This window comes from Hesperophylax consimilis, chromosome 3, assembly GCF_061612785.1.
Source record: "Hesperophylax consimilis isolate HC1 chromosome 3, BYU_Hcon_1.0, whole genome shotgun sequence".
In the NCBI taxonomy this organism is placed as follows: Eukaryota; Metazoa; Arthropoda; class Insecta; order Trichoptera; family Limnephilidae; genus Hesperophylax; species Hesperophylax consimilis.
In genome coordinates this window covers 28,902,679-28,925,103 of record NC_142838.1, presented here as the reverse complement: position 1 = coordinate 28,925,103, position 22,425 = coordinate 28,902,679, and the positions used below count along the sequence as shown (strand labels likewise).

General features: G+C 33.2%; 1 protein-coding gene across 1 annotated transcript; it reads right to left on the bottom strand.

Moving 5' to 3' along the window:
• Window positions 1-139: 139 nt before the first annotated feature.
• Oatp33Eb (Organic anion transporting polypeptide 33Eb) lies at window positions 140-20,097 on the bottom strand. Its single transcript, XM_089650156.1, has 9 exons — window positions 19,791-20,097; window positions 8,893-9,081; window positions 6,282-6,473; window positions 3,637-3,837; window positions 2,263-2,532; window positions 1,661-2,183; window positions 1,255-1,418; window positions 1,028-1,168; window positions 140-624 (listed from the first exon to the last, which is right to left on the bottom strand). Exons 1-9 carry the CDS (start codon window positions 19,885-19,887, stop codon window positions 146-148), a joined length of 2,256 nt encoding a protein of 751 aa, XP_089506282.1. The 5' UTR covers window positions 19,888-20,097; the 3' UTR covers window positions 140-145.
• Between the last annotated feature and the right edge of the window lie 2,328 nt (window positions 20,098-22,425).

The following is a 22,425-nucleotide window of genomic DNA, read 5'->3' as shown; positions in this document are numbered from 1 at the left end:
ATTCAAATGAATGTACAGCTAAATTATGTAATATGTGGTTGTTAATGTAAATACAAGAATACCTTATCAGATTGTCAATAGTAAAACGTAAGTCACTTAAAAGTCTAATTTATGATATTCTCCGCAAATACATGAATAGCAAAATTCATATTTGCGTAGATTTCAGTTGCCTGAACTCTTGTATCAAATCTCTCTGGGCATTTTGATTGCTCAAAGGTCTGCCATCAGAACTTTGTGGTTGGAAAGACATTCTGGGTGATTGCCTTGTCTCTTGCACTAAGGAGTTATGGTCAGAGGTCAGGGGCTCCGCCTCAGCACTGGAGTATCTGACAGAACTCCTTGGTCTGGGAGGCCTTCTCTGCTCCAAGGTTGATGGTTCAGACATCGGCTGCACACTCACTGGCCTACTGAAATCATCTCTCACAGAGTGGTTCCTCTGTAAACTGTAGGCTTTATCATTTGCGTCGAAGATCTCCAAGTCCTTGACGAAGTAGAGGACTAGACAGTCCAGTAGTATGGACACCAGGAGCAGGGCGGCTGTTAGTAAGGTGAGGATTTCTCCAAACTTGTCATTATGGAGACTACACGTTTTGTTTTCTTTACTTATATACTGGCACGTTGCATCTGAAGTAAAAAAATCATTAAAAATATCGATAAATTCCAATCGAAACTTTATTACAATTACATCTTTACATAATTTTGAAATATGTTTTTCAATTCACTAAATTACTTATACCATTTGATATGATATATTTACAAATGGACCACGAAACCAAATGGGTTAAAATGAAATAATTTTAAATTTACTGGTACAACTGAAAGTTTCTGTTTATCCTGAGATAATGTACAACCCATTAAAATTTATCATATTTTGATCCTAGACAAGGCATGCCATGTTCCTTCAAAAACACGTCAAAAGGGTTACAATAAAAATTGAAACTCATTTGATAAATCATCAATACAATTGAGTTTCATAAGTTTGAGTTGAATTTATAAGTTATACAAAAACATCATATTGTTTACATACCCGAAATAACGTTATAAACAATTTTCCCTGGAACATGCACCAGTATTCCTGCCATACACAGATCTAAAGCTATTGCTAAAGATTTGTCTGAAGGAAGGACGGCCCTCAGAGTGATTAGCAAGTTTCCTACATACCCAGTAGCTGAAAAATAAATACAATTTTTTTAAAAACTGAAACATAAATCGCCAAATAGTTAATTAATACAACTGTAAGTTTTCAATATTTACCTAGTAAAGAAGCTGCGAACACGCTCAGTCCTTGGAAAAGTCTCCATTGGAAGGCACATTTTTCATTATTACATGCACCTAAAGTAGCTATTTTTTCATCGTTGTTCGTTGGGAAGAGATGTTTATCAACTACGGTAACGCTGCAGCTACAGTTAGTGTAAGTTCTAAAATGAAAAAAATTGTTAGTTGAGATTCTGAACACATTGAATACATAAACATGAGCTTTGTTTTACTTACGAAAATTTGACAAAATTGCCTAGACATCTACCGCTATAGGTGTTGTCGGTTTCTGAACATTTGTATTGGAAGGTGAAGAGAAACTTCCAAGATTTAATTAAATGACGAAAAAATTTCATGTAACTAAAGTTGTATTCTACTAAAAAGTAATCCTCCTCGGAACACTTACCTGACGTTATTTTCGTATTTAATTTTTCTGCATCCAGCTTGGCAAGGATCATAATAAGTATAGTATCCATTCACAGTGCAAACCGGATCAAATTTAGCACTGCTATCGCATTCACACGTGCGACTGCAATCTTTGATTAAAACTTCGTTTTTACTTTCTCCTGTAAGTTTATCCTTCGGACAGCTTATGAATGTGAAACCAATGAAAACAGAAGCAACAACTAAAGTTGTAAAAACATTCCAACCAGCCAATCGAGTTGTTCTGGGCTTAAATTGGGCGATGGCCAGACCGGATATTAGTATGCAGAGAGCAATGATAGGGAATTTTAGGACGTTTCTAACTAATCTTGAAGTCCATGGATCGCTGAACCCTTCTTCAATGTCTGGGATATGAAATTCGGATTCCATGTACTTGGCTTCGAAGCTTGCAAAATTATCCACTGCCATGTACATGAAGACAGACGATAATGTGTTGATGATCAATATTTTGTTCGTTAAAACTCGCTTCAGCGATGAAAAGAAACCTGCAAAAGGGAAGACAAGAGGTTATTAAGCCACACATGCAATAATCCTATTTGTATATATTTTTTGTTTAGCCTTTACCAGTTTCTGGTTTTTCGGGGGTTTCTACCAGATCTTCATCTAGATCGTGAGATGAGTTTCCTCTGACATTCTCCAATATGATGGCGACAGTTTTATCCATCACGACATCCAGCAGATCCCTGGGGAAGGTGGCCACCAATGTACCGAAGAGGATAAGCAAGGAACCGATGACAGGGTATCCTACCCACCAGGAGTGCTCATGGCCGAGGAGGGTCCAGGCAATGAACGATCCGAATTGTATGGATGACATTCTCACTGCTATCAGGATGGCTGAAAATAACACATTAGAATTATAAATACATTTCATTTTTCTGATACAACCCGCCAACCCATTGACTTGGCTAAAAAAATATCAAAAGCAAGAGGTAATTTCGGTAAAAAAAAGGAATCACAAGATTATTCAAGTTCCTATAAAAACTGCCCGTAAAGTGAACTGAACTGAAACGTAAAGTGAAACTGCCCGTGACCCTCACTGATGATCGAAAATCGAAACTTATTGAAATCGAAAATCGAAATTTGAAACATCATCATATTATTTGTTTTAAATTGATCACGTTTGCCACGTTTGTTAATCCATTAAAACAAAAAATATAGTTACACAATTTTAGACCTGTGATCTTCCAACCTTACGCCTTTAGGAGCAGAGCAATGGGATAATAGTGGACTTTCTGTCATTTACCCCCACATTGCATGTTGTAAGGATATGCCTACATTAATGTGACCATAAATATCGGCTCGGTAAGGAATATCCCTATTATTAAGTATAATTTTTTTTTATAGAAATTATAATGTAAAGGTACATACATAAAACTTAGCATTCTTAATTAACTAATTTAATTTCCCAGTTAGTAGAGAAATATTCTCGGGTCTGATTGGGGAGCTAGTTTATTTAATTATACAATAGTTTAATAAATAAATATTATTTACTTGAATAATATAATTGCTTAAAAGTAGTAGGTAGGACTGTAGGACACCGACGCGACTGACATTCCATACACAGATGATAATTGATTATATTAAAGTGTCAAGAGCCCCACTCCAATTTCTCTGGTGAACAAGACTCCACCACGTATCCCTAGCGGTCCTGACGCGATGTTCCAGACACAGGTGATATTTGATCATTCCAAAGCATTGGTGATTGATTCTCCCGCCTTCCACTTTGAGAGTGACCATGTTCTCCCAGGCCCGAATTCTCAGTTTAACCAGCAACGTGTCCAAAATATCTAAGGATACAGACAGTTGATAGTCTATTGTGGATGCTTAGCTCTTCCAGGAAAGATATTAATTTGACTGTCCATGGAATCCTGGGCATTATTTTGCAATTTTTACATAAGAACTGGAAGGTTGGAATATAAATTAGATAATGATTCTTACCTAAGTAGATGGGACTATTCTTAGGTTTAATATTGTCGTCGAGATATGAAAATCCATGTGCATAAAACGAGGCATTTGCCAAGCCATTGAGAAGTTGCAGAGTGAACAGCACCACCAAGGTTAAAATACAATAATCATCAGGGTCAGTCAGTCCCTCAAGTTCCAAGTTCGATGTCTTTTCATTACGACATAGGCTTGGTCCTGTTGGAATAAAAAAATAAATAGATGATGCAAAATGAGTTAAAATACAAGACAAGAACAAAGTCGAAAATAATACTGTGGTTAAAGTTGCAAAGTACTGTATCATAGTATCACTTCCACCCAAAGATAAGAAATTGTCCTTAATCCTAAAATTGAGAAAAAGAGAACTGGGATCGCGGTTAACGAAAAAGTCATTAATTTTAAGGTTAAAGACAATTCTGCGGTCATCCGAAAGAACTAGAATCGAAGTTAATATAAAAGTCGTTAATAATTTTAAGGCTAAGGACAATTTCTTATCCTTAAATGGAACCGGAATTTCCCCACCCTTATCACTATAATATTATTCCTATTGCACGGTAGTGTTGGGCAAAGTCGAATTATTACCTAGGTACGTCAAATTGTTTTTTCAATCAATCAAATGAGCATTTTCAAATAGATTCAAACTTATTACATCGATTGCGCCCATAGCCAAAAATACGTTCCTATGTACGTACTAACTGTAAGATTTTTAAACTAGATATTCAAGAGTGAAAATGTTGGAATCTAGTAATCATACAACAAAAATTCTCACATCAGTGTATTGTTCGGGCATAAAGCCGATTGTTATCTACTACCTACCTACCTACCCCAATACCCGTCCTATCATCTTTCTCACCAGGAGAAGGGAAGTACCAAGACAGTACCTTTTCTACCGCGCAACCAAACACAGGTTGCTAGTTGAATTCCGGGTTACGTGCAATGCACCGTGGAGAGAGAGGGAAACTAAGGACACCAAATGCAAGGTAGAGCTTTCTATATTCTGGTGGCATCCTCTCAGAGTTCCATTCTGTTCATCTTTTTATATTTTGTACACAAGAAACTCGGGCGGGAAATATTCCAAGAGCTATCGAAACATGTACACTGTACAAACCAATATCGATAACCCGCAAGACCAGAATAACCTCACATTTGAAAGTAGCTACCTACTATAAATTGATCCAAATTCGCCTTAACTCGGTGTGGCCAAAATAATGAGAAAAAATTTTTCACCGTACGTGTAAGGTACGTGTATTCAATATTCTTCTGTTTTGGTCGTAGTGAAGATATAAAACGTAAAGTATACTGTGAAAGTGTTCGTACGCATGAAAGAAACTTTTGTGAAAGAAGGTTTTCCTTACTTCTGGTGTAAATAATCAAATATATTCACTGGAGCCTAGGAGCAGAAAGGTCTAATGAATACTGCTTTTATATTATTAATTTAAATTCTTCAACTGTACTGAGTAAATTTACCCTTGGAAATGAAGTTATTTTAATTGTTTATATTGCTTTTTTACTTTTAAAACGTGTTTATGTTTTTATTTTTCCATTGTACATGCTGAATCAATTTACCCTTAGAAATGTCGTCCACAATACAGGCGAACTCCTAGCGAGGAAAATATAGGTAGGTACCTAATCTTTTTTGAAAAAGTACGTCCAAAACTGAATTTGGGAGCCAACTCTGGGCAGGAGACCCAACTTTCTTGACAAACCTACTTGATTCTGTGTAAATGTGGGCGGACCGTCTGATAGACATCCGTTGTTAACAAGCCGGTTGCCATCGCCAATGCACATACGTAATGTAGGCATGCTGAGTCGGTTTTACAGGTATTCCATTGAAGCCTGCTTGAATGAGTTAGCAGCATTGATCCTCAATGCACCGGCAACGGTGCAAATGCGTGAAACCCGTCGGATACGAGCGGAACATCCGTTCATGGTTGATGTTGACTTCATGAGTATGGGTGGTTTTTGTGTAAGTCGGTTCGTATGAGGATCATGCTTTTGGAATCTGTGTTTCTTCCTTCGTATAACCTGGGCTTATCAAGACCCGCATTAATAAATCCTATCTTAAAGCCCCTACCATAGCCTCACAACGCTTCCTAAACGGGTAGTGATATAGTATCCTTTTCTTTACACACTACTTCTTAGGGCCCAGTAAATAAAATAAAAATTTAAACAAAAAAAGCTGACGACATCGGTTTTCTTTCAAATTGTTGTAGTAAGAGAGTAATTGGTGTAATAGATAAACCAATAGATCACATATCTATCGGCTTATCTTTCAGTGCACGGAGGAAAATGATCACGTTAAAAAAGTGACAGCATGCCAACTTCCTGATAAAGTATATCGAGAACACGTGCTCTTTTTCTCATACCTATCATGACGGAATGCGACAATACCAGTGTTTCAATATCAATATCTAAATAATCAATATTTAATATCAATGTTCCGCCGTCCTCATAAAATATTCGTTTTTTACTGTAACTCTTTCAATTCGTTGGCCTGATATTGATTATTGACCTGCAGTCCCATTTTTACCAGAAAAACGAATAATTTTACCAGATTTTTAATAAACTAACAGTATGAAAATATCAGTAAGTTTTCTCCGTGTTCGAGAATTATATTCCCAGATATCGGAACGCTTGGTTACCAGTAGCGAGGGTGATGATTCCGACATGTTTGGACGCGTGCTCCAGATAGGGTATGATGACCAGAAAGCAGGAGGCCCCCTGTAGGCAGGCCAGCCCGCCCAACCACGCCGCTCTGTGCAACTTGGTGCCGTGGTGGGCGACGAACAAGCCGAACACTCCCAGGAATAAGTCGTGGGATACCAGAAGCCATTCTGAAATTTAAAAAATAATATGTCATTGATTGCTCAGTATCAAAAAATGGATCATAATAATGCATTTGTATTTGTAATGTATATCTGTACATTAGTTATGCTAAAATGGTAATTATATAAAATTGCCTCGATAGAAAAACAAAAAAATTCCGTGAATCGCAAAGTATGCTCCGAAAATTTTTAAAAACACATTTTTTCTATTATTTTACATGTCAGGTATGAAAAAATTCGCAGTATATCTTTAAATGCAACTTAAGCATTTTTCGAGAGATTTTTGTTCTTTTTTAAGTGAGTCGTGTTTTATTAAATATTTTAACATTTTTCGATTATTTATTATGTTTATCAATTATAAGTGCGCTCCCTTTAACATTAGTATTTACATATCTCCCTTTCAAACAATCTTCTTCTTCTTCTTTTTGAACGCTTACTAAGTAAGGTTCCGCAGAGTTGTTCTGGACGGCAGCGTGCAGGGTAAATATTGCCCTTTTGGGAAACAGGAGAAGAAGAAGATGTTAATTTAAAAGTAAGGTAGGAGGCGGGTATGATTACTGTCACGCGCGCCGTCCCATGAACCATTAATTGAATAACCAGCTCCTCTGCCATAGGTTACCCCAAGTGGTTCGCTGCGTTTGTGACTTATTTTTACTTTTTGTTTGCTGCTTAGCAGTGATGCCCGGGTTTATGGGGTGAGGTTTGTTCAACGAGGCAGTGAATGCATCAGTCCTCCTACTGCGTGGCGGGCCGGATCGGCAGAAGCCGATTGAGGGAGACCCATTTCAGTTTCAGTTTCAGTGCGGATAAATTGGCGTTTATTGAAATGTTGTATATATATATATAAATATTGCATTGTATATTCATAAGTATAATTTATTTATTTATTTATTTATTTAACGCCCAGAGGGCTTTTACATGGTTGGTAGTATAATTTTAATTTGACAAATACTTTCAAACATAAAAAATAAGAATAAAATTACATTTGATAAAAGCTATGTAACAAGTTATACAAACACAAGAAACAAAAACAGAAAATTACAGCTATTTGTTGGTTTACATGATGTGTTTAGGAGTATTGTTGAAATAAATGTTTTAAATGATCCACAAAACTTGCCAAGTTGGTATTGAATATGTCAATATCACCCAAGTAATGATTTCTCATGAATTTCCCATTTCCCATTTCCCATAATCCATAATTTGTTACATAATTTAACTTACCTTACCTGTTCTGAAGTATTTACATTTAAATTTTATTATTGAATTTATTTTATTATTGTATTATTTATTATTGTATTCAATGCATTTTTGTATTACATTTTTTTTAAATTTCTGACTTTATGTCCGGGTTAAATCTTCCCCATGGGAAAAACTAAACCATTCCACACATTTTTCCACAAATGATCATCTAGTCAATCAACACTATGCAAGTGCATTATATAAGCAAAATAAATACAAAACAATACAAGAACAGCCCGTCAAATCACCAGAGATCAAATGGGAAAATAATTCACCGACTCCAGATATTTTCATATCAGAGGGTTCGGCTCGGTAGAACTCCTAACAGGGCCTATAAATCCTACTGATCCCTCAACATAAATATTTTTAAAATCTTTCGTTATCCTACATGTATTTAATATGACTGATTTTTGCATTTTTATTTATAAATTTTTTGATATATCTAATACGCCTAAATTTTTAATGAGACAGCTAGGTATAATGCCAGTAGCCGAAATAACGAATGGTAATATTTGTATAGTCTGAGAATGACATATTTAATTTTATTATTAATGATTTATTATTTTATTATTATTATTATTTTATTATTGAATTTAATTTTATAATTGTATCACATTTTATTTTTGTATTTCATTTTATTATTGTATTTCATTTTATTGTTGTATTCAATTTTTTGTTACATTTCATTGATCTCCCTTACTTGCTTCGCTAGCTTGGGCCGTGTTGTAGCAAGTAGTCTACGACTTTATTTTGGGTATGATAAAAGTAGAAAATGAAACATGCATATTATCATAAATAAACACAATACAGGTAGATAGAATAAAGGCAACAGTGGAAAAAATATTAACCCGATATATAACACGGAGAAAAATGAGTATTTATTAAAATCTGGTAAAAAACGGATTAATTAGGAAACCTCACAATTTATTCGCTACAGACCTGCAATCCCATTTTTAATCGGATTACGAATAATATGAAGAGATTCATAAAAATTTGCAATATCTGTGATTTTTAATAATATATGTAATTGCTAACTATCTAACTAATTTGTATATAATTAGAAAAATATAAAAATACTTATTACCGGACTTAATACGGACCCCAAAATTCCAACCCACTCCTCATACATACCATTTTTTTTTTTTTAAACTTCTTCAAGATTAATTTAAAAAATATTTAATTAATATACCTATGATAACTGGAGAGTACCCAAAGGCCTTTTGAATGTAAGGCACAGTTGCTGCAAAGTAGGCCTGGGCGGAACCCTGGCAGATCCCCAGAAGGACCAGAGCTAGCAGGAACACCTTGGGGGTGGCAAACTTGTGGAAATAGGCCGGCAAGCAGCAGGGAATGGCAGTGATACCACAGTCGATGGTGCCTGAAAGGAAACAAAAAATATGATAATGTAGGTACTTTAATTGAGAAATATGTTTACTGATTGGTAGATATTCTCAGTATCGTTCCGGTGAAAACCACCATTTACCATCAAAACATTGCTTGAAATTTCTTTATACCTGTTTGGTAACCAGATCTGTATAGACCATGTCTTCCCAACTTTTTTCTCCAACTCTTTTACATACTCACGACTTTCAACCTAACAACATAACAAAATAATTGGGAATGACATTGTCCAGCTTTCCCCATGGTTTCAGACGGTTGGGAGCAGTTAGGAATCTTGTGCGGTATTCAAAATTTATATTTTAAATAATGTTAAAAATGAGTAGGTACGCCTCTCTTACAATATACGACTATCAGTGGACTGACATTTGTTTTACATGTACAGACTGTCGGCAAAACTTTGGATGGGGTCTTCCAAACACCATCCCATTTGGTGACCACAAAATTAACGATCAACGCCATATGAAAAAATGGACATTACAAATTATAGACCGATATGAATCCAATCAGCGATACCCAAACTTTTTGAAAAAATTGTATTCTCTAAAATATCTTCCAACATACAAAAAATTATAGCTTCCTACCAACATGGCTTTTGTTCAAATAAATCTACTTTAACTAATTTACTAATATACGAAAACTTCATATCCAATTCTTTAGCAAACAGATGCCAGGTTGACTCAATATACACTGACTTTAGCAAGGCCTTTGTTAAGGTGTGTCACAAAATATTAATTAATTAATTAGCCACACTTGGAGTTTATGGTAGTTTATTAAATTGGTTTATTAGTTATTTGTCCAAAAGAAGTCTAAATGTGAAAATAAATGGCACAAATTCTTATACATTTATAGCCACAAGTGGAGTGCCACAAGGCTCTCATTTAGGGCCCATTTTGTTTATTATATTCATAAATGACATTGTTAATATATTTACTAACATAAAAGTATTACTTTTTGCTGATGATATGAAACTTTATAAAGAGATTAATAACATAAATGATTGCATTATATTACAAACTAATTTGAGAAATCTTTTTGAATGGTGCTCTATCAACAAACTTGCATTGAACATAAAGAAATGTCAGTTCATTAATTTTTACAGAATAAATAATAAAATATTTTTTCAATATGCATTAAATGATAAAAACTTAATTTGCGTCAGTGAAATTATTGACCTAGGTACTTTGTTCGATAGCAAACTAACTTTTGTGTATCATATTAATAACATTATCAGTAAGGCTCTTAAGACTCTTCGATTTGTTTTGAGAGTTTCAAAAGACTTCAATAATTAAGGCACATTTATCATGTTGTATAAAACCCTTGTTACATTCCAACTCGAGTATAACTCTACGCTATGGTCTCCCTTTTACAATATTCATTCCGATAACATTGAAAAGATTCAACATAAGTTCCTGAAGTATATAAACTATAAATTGCATATTTCTGTAGAAAACATTGATTATAACTACTTACTAGGTAAATTGTCCCTATTAAAACTTTCTTAAAGAAGAATAAACACAGATTTAATAGTATTACATAAAATACTTCATTACAAAATTGACTGCCCTGAGTTACTCCAATTAATCAGCATCCACATACCCAAAAGATCTTGCCGAAATTTACTGCCCTTTTATTTTTACAACACCAGGACACTGTCTTATCAAAATTCCCCTATTCCAAGACTTCACAGTTTCGGAAATAAATATTCTGATCTGGGAGATATATTTCATCTTAAAAATAATCAATATAAATATTGTTTATTTCAATTCTTTTATATATCGAGACACAAATAGACATCTATTATTTCCGCAATATATAAATATATATTTTTATTTTTATTTTGAATATCTATTTATGTGAGACTTCTTATCATTTTTATTAATGTATCTTATTTTATTATATGCTTTTGTTGTATTATGTTTGATTTATTGTTTTAATTTTGTAGAATTTATGATAACTGTGATACTCAACTATTAAACTTTGTAGTGTATAAAAGCCCAATAGGGCGTGTAATAAATAAATATTGAGACGCTGATCTCGGTCCGTTTTAACTTTTGATCAAATTGTGATTAGTAGACAGGTATGAAAATGTAACCGTTATTTACATTTAACGGAGACCACCACGAAAAGACTGGACGCTTCATTACTTCCTCGACAACCGTGTTGACATTTTGTTTTAGATTTTTTGTTTTATATAATTTTCTTTCAAATTTAATTATATTATTTTTTTCGTGCCGTATTATTAGAGACAAAGTCCCAAATAGGAATCCGTAATTGGTTTCATTTTGGCTCATTCATACTACACATATACAAACTGAAATAATGTAAACTGTCTGGTTAAGCACCATAATATGAATTATATTATGGTGCTTATCCAGACAGTTTACATTATTTCAGTTTGTATATGTGTAGTATGTAGCCAAAATGAAACCAATTACGGATTCCTATTTGGGACTTTGTCTCTAATAAGACAGCACGAAAAAAGAATATAATTAAATTTGAAAGAAAATTATATAAAACAAAAAAATTATACTATATATTTTGTTTCGGTTAGTTTATAATTTCCTAGTATTTTAAATAAGTACTTTAAAGATTAATTAAAGATATAATGTTCACTAATCTAGTAGGTACTTACCCGAATGCATAACAAATGGCTAGTCTGTTTTGATAAAATACTTCAAAAAAATAACTATTTGGCATCGTGCTTTTCGGTGTTCTATTGTCTCTTTGTACTTTTGTATGGAAAATGACGTGTCATCTGCAAAATTGAATAATTCCTTCTCCTCACCACCATAAAACAAATTGATTGATCTTCCAACTGATAAGAGAATCTGCTGCCCATATTGCACGGGCCAGACGAAGACTTACTATTGCAAGAAGGGATCTCCATTAGGTTAGTGCACGTTTTTATTATAGGTTAAGACAATCCTTGACCATAATCTTTCAGGTGAGAACGCTGCGTAATGATTTGTTGTTATACTTTCTAGGTTATAAAACCCGCCTTTGTTGGGGCTATTTACAAGCGCCAACATTGTATATTAGACCGGTCGGTGGCCGAGTTGACATCGCGTTTGGGTCCCACCCAGGCGTAGTGTGTTCAATTCCTCGGCTGGCTAAGTCCTCCATCACAACACAAGTAACATTTTCAGTTTACTGTGATGGTAGTAGGAGATTTTCAAATATTGTCAGATTATTCGTAACCCGGGAATATTTGACTTTCTTTTAAAAAAATAAAAATAAAAACAATAAAAAAAATAAAAAAGTTTAAAAAAAAATATTTTCCCAAAAAATAATAAATAAATTTATAGATCGAAAATCACTTGATCTCAACGCCTTTCTTATCCTGTGTAAAAAATGTATTTGTCATATTTACAAAGGCTCAGATTTACAACACCCCTGTCAAATTTGATATTGTCGAAAATAGATGATTAGCGGCGCCCGTGAAAGTAAAAAGTCATTGAAAGACAATGAATAGAACCCATATTCCAAACAAGAGAATGAAGCATATTTTTAGAGTTAAACTCCGCCCTACTAGCTGTTGTCATGGTAATACGGTAAGTAGATTCAGGGCCGGATTGTGGATTTATGTTTATAAATTTTGGCTACGATGTTATTTTTTTTATTAACAAAAAAAAACATTTATATAATATATAAATATATACAGACTCAGGATGTGACAAGGTCTATGTAGGCCAGACAGAGCGGACTATTTCCAAAAGGATTTCAGAACACTTTTGAGCATGTAAACTCGGCCATTCTGACAAATCGGCAATCGCTGAGCATTTGATAGAAACCGGCTATTACTTTGGATTTGTTCCTGAAGTCCCGGGAAGACCCAAAACTCACAGAGCTCGCCTAATTACGGAAGCAATTGAAATTCACAAAAATCCCATTATTATTAATATTAATAGAGACGACGGAGCTAAGCTCAATAGCTAAACACAGTAAACCATTTTAAATTTTACTGTAAAACCAGCTCGTGAAGTAGTGAAGCTGGCTACAAGGTTCGCACAGACGTGCTTAAGCACACATTTCACCACTATCAATTACGGTGACTGGATAAATCATAAAAATGATAATTCATCACATCTTTAAAAAGTTATATTAAGTCATGGAAAGTGATGAAACAAAAACTTTATTAACTGGGTTAAGTAGGTTAGGTTAGGTTTAAATTTAATTTTTTTCAACGTTTCTAATGACTTTATATCACTTTTTAAAAGTGTGTTGAATCGTCACTGTGTTGAGTTATCGTGGAACCATCAATTACACATCTTCCATGATGATGGACACTGTAACGTTGTCCGAAACGTTAGCTAAATAAGGAGTTAGCGCAACACGGCATAACACCCCAAAAACAAACAACAAAAAAATATACATCACACATATTTCAATAGCTGAGAGGTCGCTCATTAGTAACTATAAAATTATCTAGCATTTTATTGGTTTATTTTATTTAAAACCTTGATACATAATTTATAATACAAAAATAAACCTGAAAGTTAATATATGTATTTTTATTTGTTTTTTAAATATGTTTTTACTCGACATAGTTTGCGTTTATAACTCGTGATTATTTAATAAGCATGTACACAATAAGTGGTAGGTTATAAAAATGAAAATAATAATACATGACTTATAAACTATAAAAAATATTTTAATCTATACACTCTGGGTGAGTGGAGTCTAAGCACATTGCGTTAGATGATTTTTTTCTAATTTTTGTAAAGTTGTCGCTTTGACAAAGCATTTGAAGAGACAACAATCCAACTGAAATAATACAAAAGTGTTAGGTTGTTTTAAAAAGGAAATATATGCGCATAAATACTCATACATAAATACAATAAAGTATATTTTAGACGATTCCTCATAGTAATCGGGATGTTGCAGTAAAAGTGATGGAACTGCGCTTTTATTCAACATTCTATGTCCTCAAAAAGAAACGGTGAAATGTAATTTCATGAAATGAACAGAGCAAATAACATGGTGGTGTTTAGATTTCCAACTCAAATCACGAATCTGATAAAACAATAAAAAAGATGTTGACATAAGTATCTCATTATAATATTAAACAAATTAATTCAATTCGATAGAACATGCAAGGAAATTTAACTAGTTTTTAAAAATCGGTGAAAGAAAGGTAATTTTATTTATGTACACAAAATAATATGATATTACACAAATACAAAATAACATTATGAATAATAAATTAATCAAATATTTGTACTGCTTATATACATAATTGGTAATCTTATAATTGTAAAACTTTAAATGTATTAAATGCTAATTTTAACTAATTCGGCTCTGGGCATCTTTATAAACTCGGGTAAACTTATTTAAATATATTAAAAATACTCATTTGTGATATGTAATACCGCCATTCGATTTAGATTTTTCATCGTCTATGTTGGAACACGAAATTACAGGTTTTCAGTAATTTTATAAAAGTTACTTCATTATTTATATAACTGAAAAATCACACTCAGTTCGCAAATATTCGATATTTTATTAATCAGCACTCGTTGATCAATATTTTATCTGACACCGTAGAACATAGATAACGGAGCTCATAGCATTGATACGTGATTCACGGATTTCAAAAGGAATCGTTCAAAATTATAGAAACGTTTAAGCGGAAATAACAATCAAACTACAAAGCAACAAACAAACAAACCTTCTTATTTCATTGAAAAAAGATGTTGTGAACGTATGTAATTTACGTCGATCTCTGAAATCAATTAATAATCTTCTTATGTACTTTGTACCCACAAAGATACCAAATATATATTTTTATCATAATGTAAAGAAAATTTGCGTCGTTCTGCCAAATTAATAACAATTTTGTTTGCGTGGAAAGCAATCACCAAGGTTGGAATGTTTTAAATCACCGTAAAATTTAATAAAATTTTCAACATTTTTGGCATTTAAACGGTGCCCATTGACTGCCGATTCTATGCCCGTTTCGTCGTGTTAAACCTTTCCCTATAAAATCTATTACCGTTATTATAATTATAATTACTATGTACCGGTCTACACACATTGTACTTACACATTTAGGATTTTATTATTTTTTATTAAGTTGGTTAAAAATCAATAGTTTACATTTATTACTTATGTAAATCCGTTTTTAACAATACATACATATTTAATGTATTACTTATTTGCATTTATTATTACTTATGTAAATCTTCTTTTAATAATAGATACATATGGAAACACGGGTATGAGTAAAATATTGTCTATTAGTGCAGAAAAGAAGGAAAAACATAGGCCCCGCATAAAATGAATGAATCTTCCATTACAGCCGGCAGAACGCCTGATATTACTGACAATCGCGCATTGTGGCACGGTGAGCAAAACCCCGTAGCCCTCTCACTCACTACTACACTATTTGCACGCCGACGTACGTATATACGAGGATTAAGGTGAAGCTTAGTGCCAAATCACTATTTTGATTAATCTTTATAACGAGTTTATTGTACATTATGAATACCAAAAAATATGCTTTAGATAAATTGAAGGTTTTCCTATCGTTTCGCTTGAGTAGAATACAAATAAAAATATAAATTACTCAATAAAAAATATAAATGTAAATTACTAAAAAAAATTTTTTTTCAATAGATATGTATGAACGTATAACGGAAACAACTTTAAAAAATACAGTATTATAGCTAAGATTATCTGCGACAATTTCACTTGATTAATTTTTTTTGCTTTCTTATAAAATTATTAACCAGTTTTGTGCTTGAAATTGAACGTTTCTAGACTCCATTTGTCAAGTGATTTTAATGCCTATTACCTACAATATAAGGTGTACCAAGAATATACACATTTTTGGCTTGTAGCTTCCTCTTAACGGGTTTTTCCCGATATTTCAACAACACTTTTTTTCTGTTTGATAAATTAATACGTACATTATTTTATCCAATACTTTAATTTTAATGTATTGCTGACGAACGTCTAAAATTTGAATTCTGTTTTAAGTTTGTTTATAGAGATGTTAGAATAGTTATAGATATGCCAAATCATTTCACATTACCGATAAGGAATGGTAAATTTAGAAATGGCGCTAATCTTCAATTTGATTAGGCGTGGAAATTAAATGTAATAAATTAAGATAATATTATATTTGAATTTGAAAATATATAATTACATAATGTACACAGTAAGCATAGTTAATAAATAGGTAATTTTGTTATTTAAGCGCAATTTTCTTGTGTGTGTGCTGTTCATTGTTGTCTGTGTACTGTACATTGTTTTGTGTTTACTGTACATTGTTGTGTGTGTACTGTGCATTTTTGTACGTGTATTGTACATTGCTAAAACGTACAAATAATTATAAATAAAAACAAAACGCTCTTTACAGGTGATTGTAAGAATAACAAAGATTTTTACGAAGATTAATTAATATTATCTATTAATATAACGGTGTGCCACAAAACTCAATTCGAAATAAAATCACATTATATTTTTTAATTGGATATAAATAAATTAACCATAATATAATATAATAATATATAACAATAAAATATAATCATAAATTATAATAAAATAATATCTAAAATTATTACATATCAATATATCATTGTCTTCTGATAAATTATTAATTCTTTACATTGTACCTCTAGATTAAAAAATCCACATTTCACGTAGATAATACAAATTAATACATATTTAAATATCTTATTTTTTTAAGAAACACAATCATTCCGTGTTACGAACAAGATGACAAGATTTAAAAATATCCTACTACCACCAAAGTAAAAAATGTTGCTTGTTGTTGTGAGGACAACAAATTGAGAAATTGAACTCACAACTTGGGTGAGACCCAAACGCGATGCCAACTCAGCCACAGACCGGTTTCATACATATAAATCATAGAGCTTAGATAGAATAATATTTGTGAGACATATAATTACAATAAGTAGGTATTGCAATTTAAAAACCTTTTATTTTATTTAAAGATTTGTTTTTTTAACTATTGCTATAATTCGTGTCATTTTTTTCTCATTTTCACAAGTCGAAAAATAAACCAGTTTTCCATTTTAATTCTGTATGCCTCTCTCCGTTGGTCCTTGTCAATCGAAATTTTACCCCAAATTAGAAAGCACTCTAAAAAAAGCATCCACCAATAGCGTTATGAGATATCCAATTTATTAATATGTATTTGGGTATCAAAAAAAGAAAACAAAAGTTACATATACGAAAAGTACAAAAATAATCAAAATTGTAAGTTTCACTTAGTAACCATTGCAAAGTAAGAAAAACGAAGGTTAATTAGATCCAACAAGAAAAAAACAAAAAAGAAACAGACAGAGATATGCACGTAAGTACAAAGCCAAGATAGGAATTTACAAAAAGGTACTTACCCACTAAAACATTGTCATAAATAGATTATGCTCGATTAAAAATACAGGGAATAGAAAAAGAGATAGAAAGAAACAAGATAAAATACAACACGACAAGAATTACGTATTTTCTATTCCTTTAAAGCAACCCTTTGAATTGTTTAATTGTTTGTACATGTACATGCTTTTGTAATTGTCGTATTCGTATAATGGTTACGAAAAAGAGTACGAAGTACGGATGAATGGCTAGATATATAGAAACCTTCTAACTTTAAATTACGTTAAAAATATTTTTATTCCTTTCTATAACACTCAAAAGTCAGCTCCTAAAACTAATCTTAAGCTGAAGTTTAATAATGTCAATTGTAATCAGACAATATGCTTAAGCTGGGAATAGATCAAACCAGGAAAACACATTAATTATTTAGGTGTAAATATAGATTGTCAACTGAAATGGACCAACCATGAAGAAAAAACTAAAAATAAACTGAGATACTGAACGTATATATTTAAACAAATGAATATATTTAAAAAAACACATGTTTTCGATGCACTAGTTCATTCAATCGTTTCCTATGAAATTATTGGTCGTGGCCAAAGATATTAGAAGAACCTAATATCTTTGGTCGTGGCGGAACCTACGAAAATCACATAAATCCTCCGGAAATTGTACTAAAATCAATTATCAAGATTATCTGCTACGAAATATAAACTTACTCATCCAAACAAATTTATTTACATGCTTGAAAACAATTTCTAGTCAAAGACACGGCACACATGTACATGCAGTACCCCATAACAAAACCAGATTAACCCAAATGAATAGTAATTTTATCGCCCCTAAAATGTACAAATCACTACTTGCAACCTTTGGAGAGATCATGTTACGTCAAAACATTAACTCTTATAAAAATATCAAATCATGGCTAAAGTTCACCGAAATAGATAAATAAGTATTAACAGTCATCATCTATAATATACATTATTTTCTCCTAGACAGTATTTAACCTTTCTTCTTTTTATCCGATTTTTATCTCACTTATAAATCCGTTTTATATAATTCTTCCAATAACAGTAAGACTTTGTAAGATACTTATTATTTTTGGCTTAGCACCACTTTGATTAAACGCAAGCGTTTGGAAATCGTCGAAAAATGTCACATATAGCTTTTTATATCTATAAGTGCATGCATTAGCGATTTCTTTCTGTGACATTTGGATAGCGGATTGAAAACGCGCAATATGTCCCATAGTAATAATAGTATGGTGGCGCACGCACAGAGGTTTTCTATTCAGTATCGACTGGGCGAGCGCCATTGATTAGTCAATGGCGAGCGCAGTAAAACTAAAGCCACAAAACACGCTGCTCACCAGAGATCCATGGTGGTAATGAAAAAGAAAATAATGGGGGTTTGCTCGACGCTCACATTTTAATTATGTCTGAAAATTGTATAAAAGTTTTTCAAGTATAAAATTAGCGACGAGCATCAGATTTTATTTTTCTAGACGATTAATAAGTAAATTCCCCAAGGATCCCCTCAAGAAACATTTGAGATTTTAGTAATACGTTCATCAGAAATAATTAAAATAAACCCCGCAGAATAATCGATTTTTTAGGCCTGCTAGGACAAATTTGACCATTGGTCGGTTCATTACGCCGGGCCCCGTTCCGAATATTGTTTTTACACGGCTTCATTACTTATGTCGTTAAGTTTCCCACTTTATTTTTGAGATTTGTTGGGGCAAATTCAACCGCAGGTCTCTCCAATACACAAGGGCTGTGCATCACATATTTTTATGCATGACTGCTTCATTTACATCGTTAAGGTTCTGGCTTTATTTTGGGGTATTGTCTCGTCTTAAGTAAAAACGCCATCCGCAGTGCGTGTTTGTACTCGGTTTGGCGTTTTCAACTATTCCAAACCGTTTAATTTGGCTTTATGGGATATTTTTTTTGTAATAATTTTTTTTATATTTACTTGTATTTTCGTTGTATTGCCTCATCACTCAGTAAGGATTTTATAACTGTTCCAAAGTAACAAAAAATTTCTAGAACGAAAAAAAGCACCCAAAATATATGCAGATCAAATATCTTCAACAAACATTTTTTATACATATCTCCACATTTTTGTGTATTTACTTTAGGCATTTATTTATGTAACGCATTAAATGGTCATAAATCAATTATTATTTATTATTATAAAATTAGATATCTAAAGGTAATTAGATAAAATTGAAACCATCAAATTTAATTTACACGTAACATAGACATTTTGAGTTACATACTCGTATATGGCTAAATTATAATTGCGATACACTCCGCTAATAGCAACTAAAAAAATCACCTTTTTTAATACTGACTGTTGGGACACTAAACTCTGCTGCATGTTCTGAGTCAGTCCTCAGGAGTGACCCGCGTCTGTCAGTGGCCATACTGGCCATGGTCGTAATACGAGGGAAGCCTCTTCCTATTAGTCACTAAATTGGAGACACTTCACTATCGGCATATCTTCACTCAGTAAGGGTTTCTATGCCCTATAAATCCACACAGACTCTATCAACTATGTATTTAGAAAGCAAACAGTGCGAATTTTGATACAAAAATACAAAATATTATCGAAATAACTTCGTTTATAGCTGAAATGCAATGTCTGACTGGTGTTCTAATTATGACAGAATTAAAAACACACCCATGTGGCTCATAAAAAATGAGATAAAAATTGATTGTAGCAAAGGTGTTGATAACGATTGATAAGAACGGCAGATAGCGATTCTGATAACTTCCAACACTAAACACAAAGACACCTGGCGGAAAATGCACTAAACACTTACTCAGGTATTCTGAGAGATAATAAATGTTTGCTTGTTGAAAGAGACAGATAAAAAGATGTCACTACCGCGCTACGGCAATTTTTGAACCGTATGATTCCACATGAACCAATTATTACAATTATTATTATTATAGATGTGGCATGTCATTGATGGATACAACATAATTATTATGTTGTATCATTATCATGAAAATCATTACAAATACCGTAATAATCATGGTCAACCATTCAAATAGCAGAATGATAATTTACTTATAATTTATGTTATAATAAATAAACATGAACCTCTATATACATTCAGCATGGCAGATACTCTCAGTATCGCCCTGGTGTAATACCACCAATCAGAATTGAAACGTTGTTTGAAATAGCTTTAGCCGTGTTTGGTGACCAGATCTGAATAGCCATCCCATCATCTTCTTCCTCATATCATTCCCATCCCCACAACCTTCAGCCTCACAATACTATCAGATTTTTAATATAGACTTATTATTTTATAGACTTCTTATAATATATAATATCCTTTGACCGGTCAGTGGCTAAGTTGGCATCGCGTTTGGGTCCCACCCAGGAGCAGTGCGTTCAATTCCTCGGCTGGATAAGTCCTCCATCACAACACAAGCAACATTTTCCGTTTACGGTGGTGGTAGTAGGAGATTATCAAATATTGCCAGGTTGTTCGTAACCCGGGTGTGATTGTCTTTCTTTGAAAAAAAGTAAAAGTAACTCGTATGAAAGACTAAAATTCATATTCGAAACTAGATGTCACTTCTTGCAATGGTTTTACATATGTTTAGTCACCTGATACTTTTCCAATCTTCCACTTTCAGATCTTCTTTCAACTCCACTCAATTCCACCCAATTAACCCCATATAATAGAGACAAGGTAGATGAACCACGAACCATCTTAGCATGAAACCGCCCGCACAAAAGTGAAACATCAATAAATAATCAATACATCATTCATCCAGTCTACTGCGGATCGCATGCACAGCTGCGCCTCTCCTTTGTTTCTACCTACATACCAAACACATAATTATAAATTGTCCACTTTTTTTTTTTTTTACAGTGAATACCTCACAAGAGTCCCAACTGCTCCCGTCTGGAGCCAGTGAGACTATGGCATCCCCAATTGGGGGATGTTGTGAGGCTGAAGGTAAGTGGGGAAGGGAAAGAGGAAGGTGGGGAAGTACCTGGCTATTCAGATCTAGTCACTAAACACGGCTAAAGCCATTTGGAGCAACGTTTCAATTCTGAATGGTGGTCTTACACCAGGGCGATACTGGTAGTATCTTCCACTCTGGAACGTGCCGCAAATATACTATATATTATTTTAATTAATTAATTGTGAAATAACACAAATTAATCAAATAAAATTTATTTGCACACGCCGGGTTCGAACCCGCGACCTTCGGAATGGCAGTCCAATGCGTTACCACTGGACTATGTCGGCCGTCAAACTTGGTCGTAGCTCGGCGACAGTCACGCTTCAGTCACGTTTTACAATTTGCGAGGCGGGTAACCAACTCCTCTGTCATAGGTTAAGGCGATGCACTACGTCGTGTAGTATTTTAAATTGAGCCGCTATCAATAACAACCCTTATGTAGATGGCGATAATGTTTAAATTCCCGCTTAACACCATCCGCCTGTTTTGATTTATGCAAGAAAAAAGCATGGCCAAAAAGTGCCTTTTATTTTATTTTGTGGATGTTCAGGCATAAATATTTAAATTTTTTCCGATCATTTTATAAATAACTTAATTTGCCACACTATACAATAAAATTATAACCGAAAATGGGTTCGTAAGTAGGAGATTTTGAACTTTAAAGCAGTTTTCATAGACCTTATACATTGTTTTTTTCTGGGCTTATAAAAAGTCTTATCTAAAAAATAATAATTTCGAAGGCCAAGATGTATTCTACTCGCAGTATTTAATTAAAGCATCTGAAACATTTCTAGGCGACCAAATTTTCAAACCAAAAACACATGATTTTGCATTACTACGTATGGCATCGCCTTAACCCAAGTGGTTCACTTTGTTTGGTGACTTAAGACTGAGGTTCCCGGGTGAGGGTAAGGTTTGTCTAGGTCTTAGTGGCGGATACGTCTACCTACCTGATGGGTGGCGGGCCGGATCGAGATAGACTG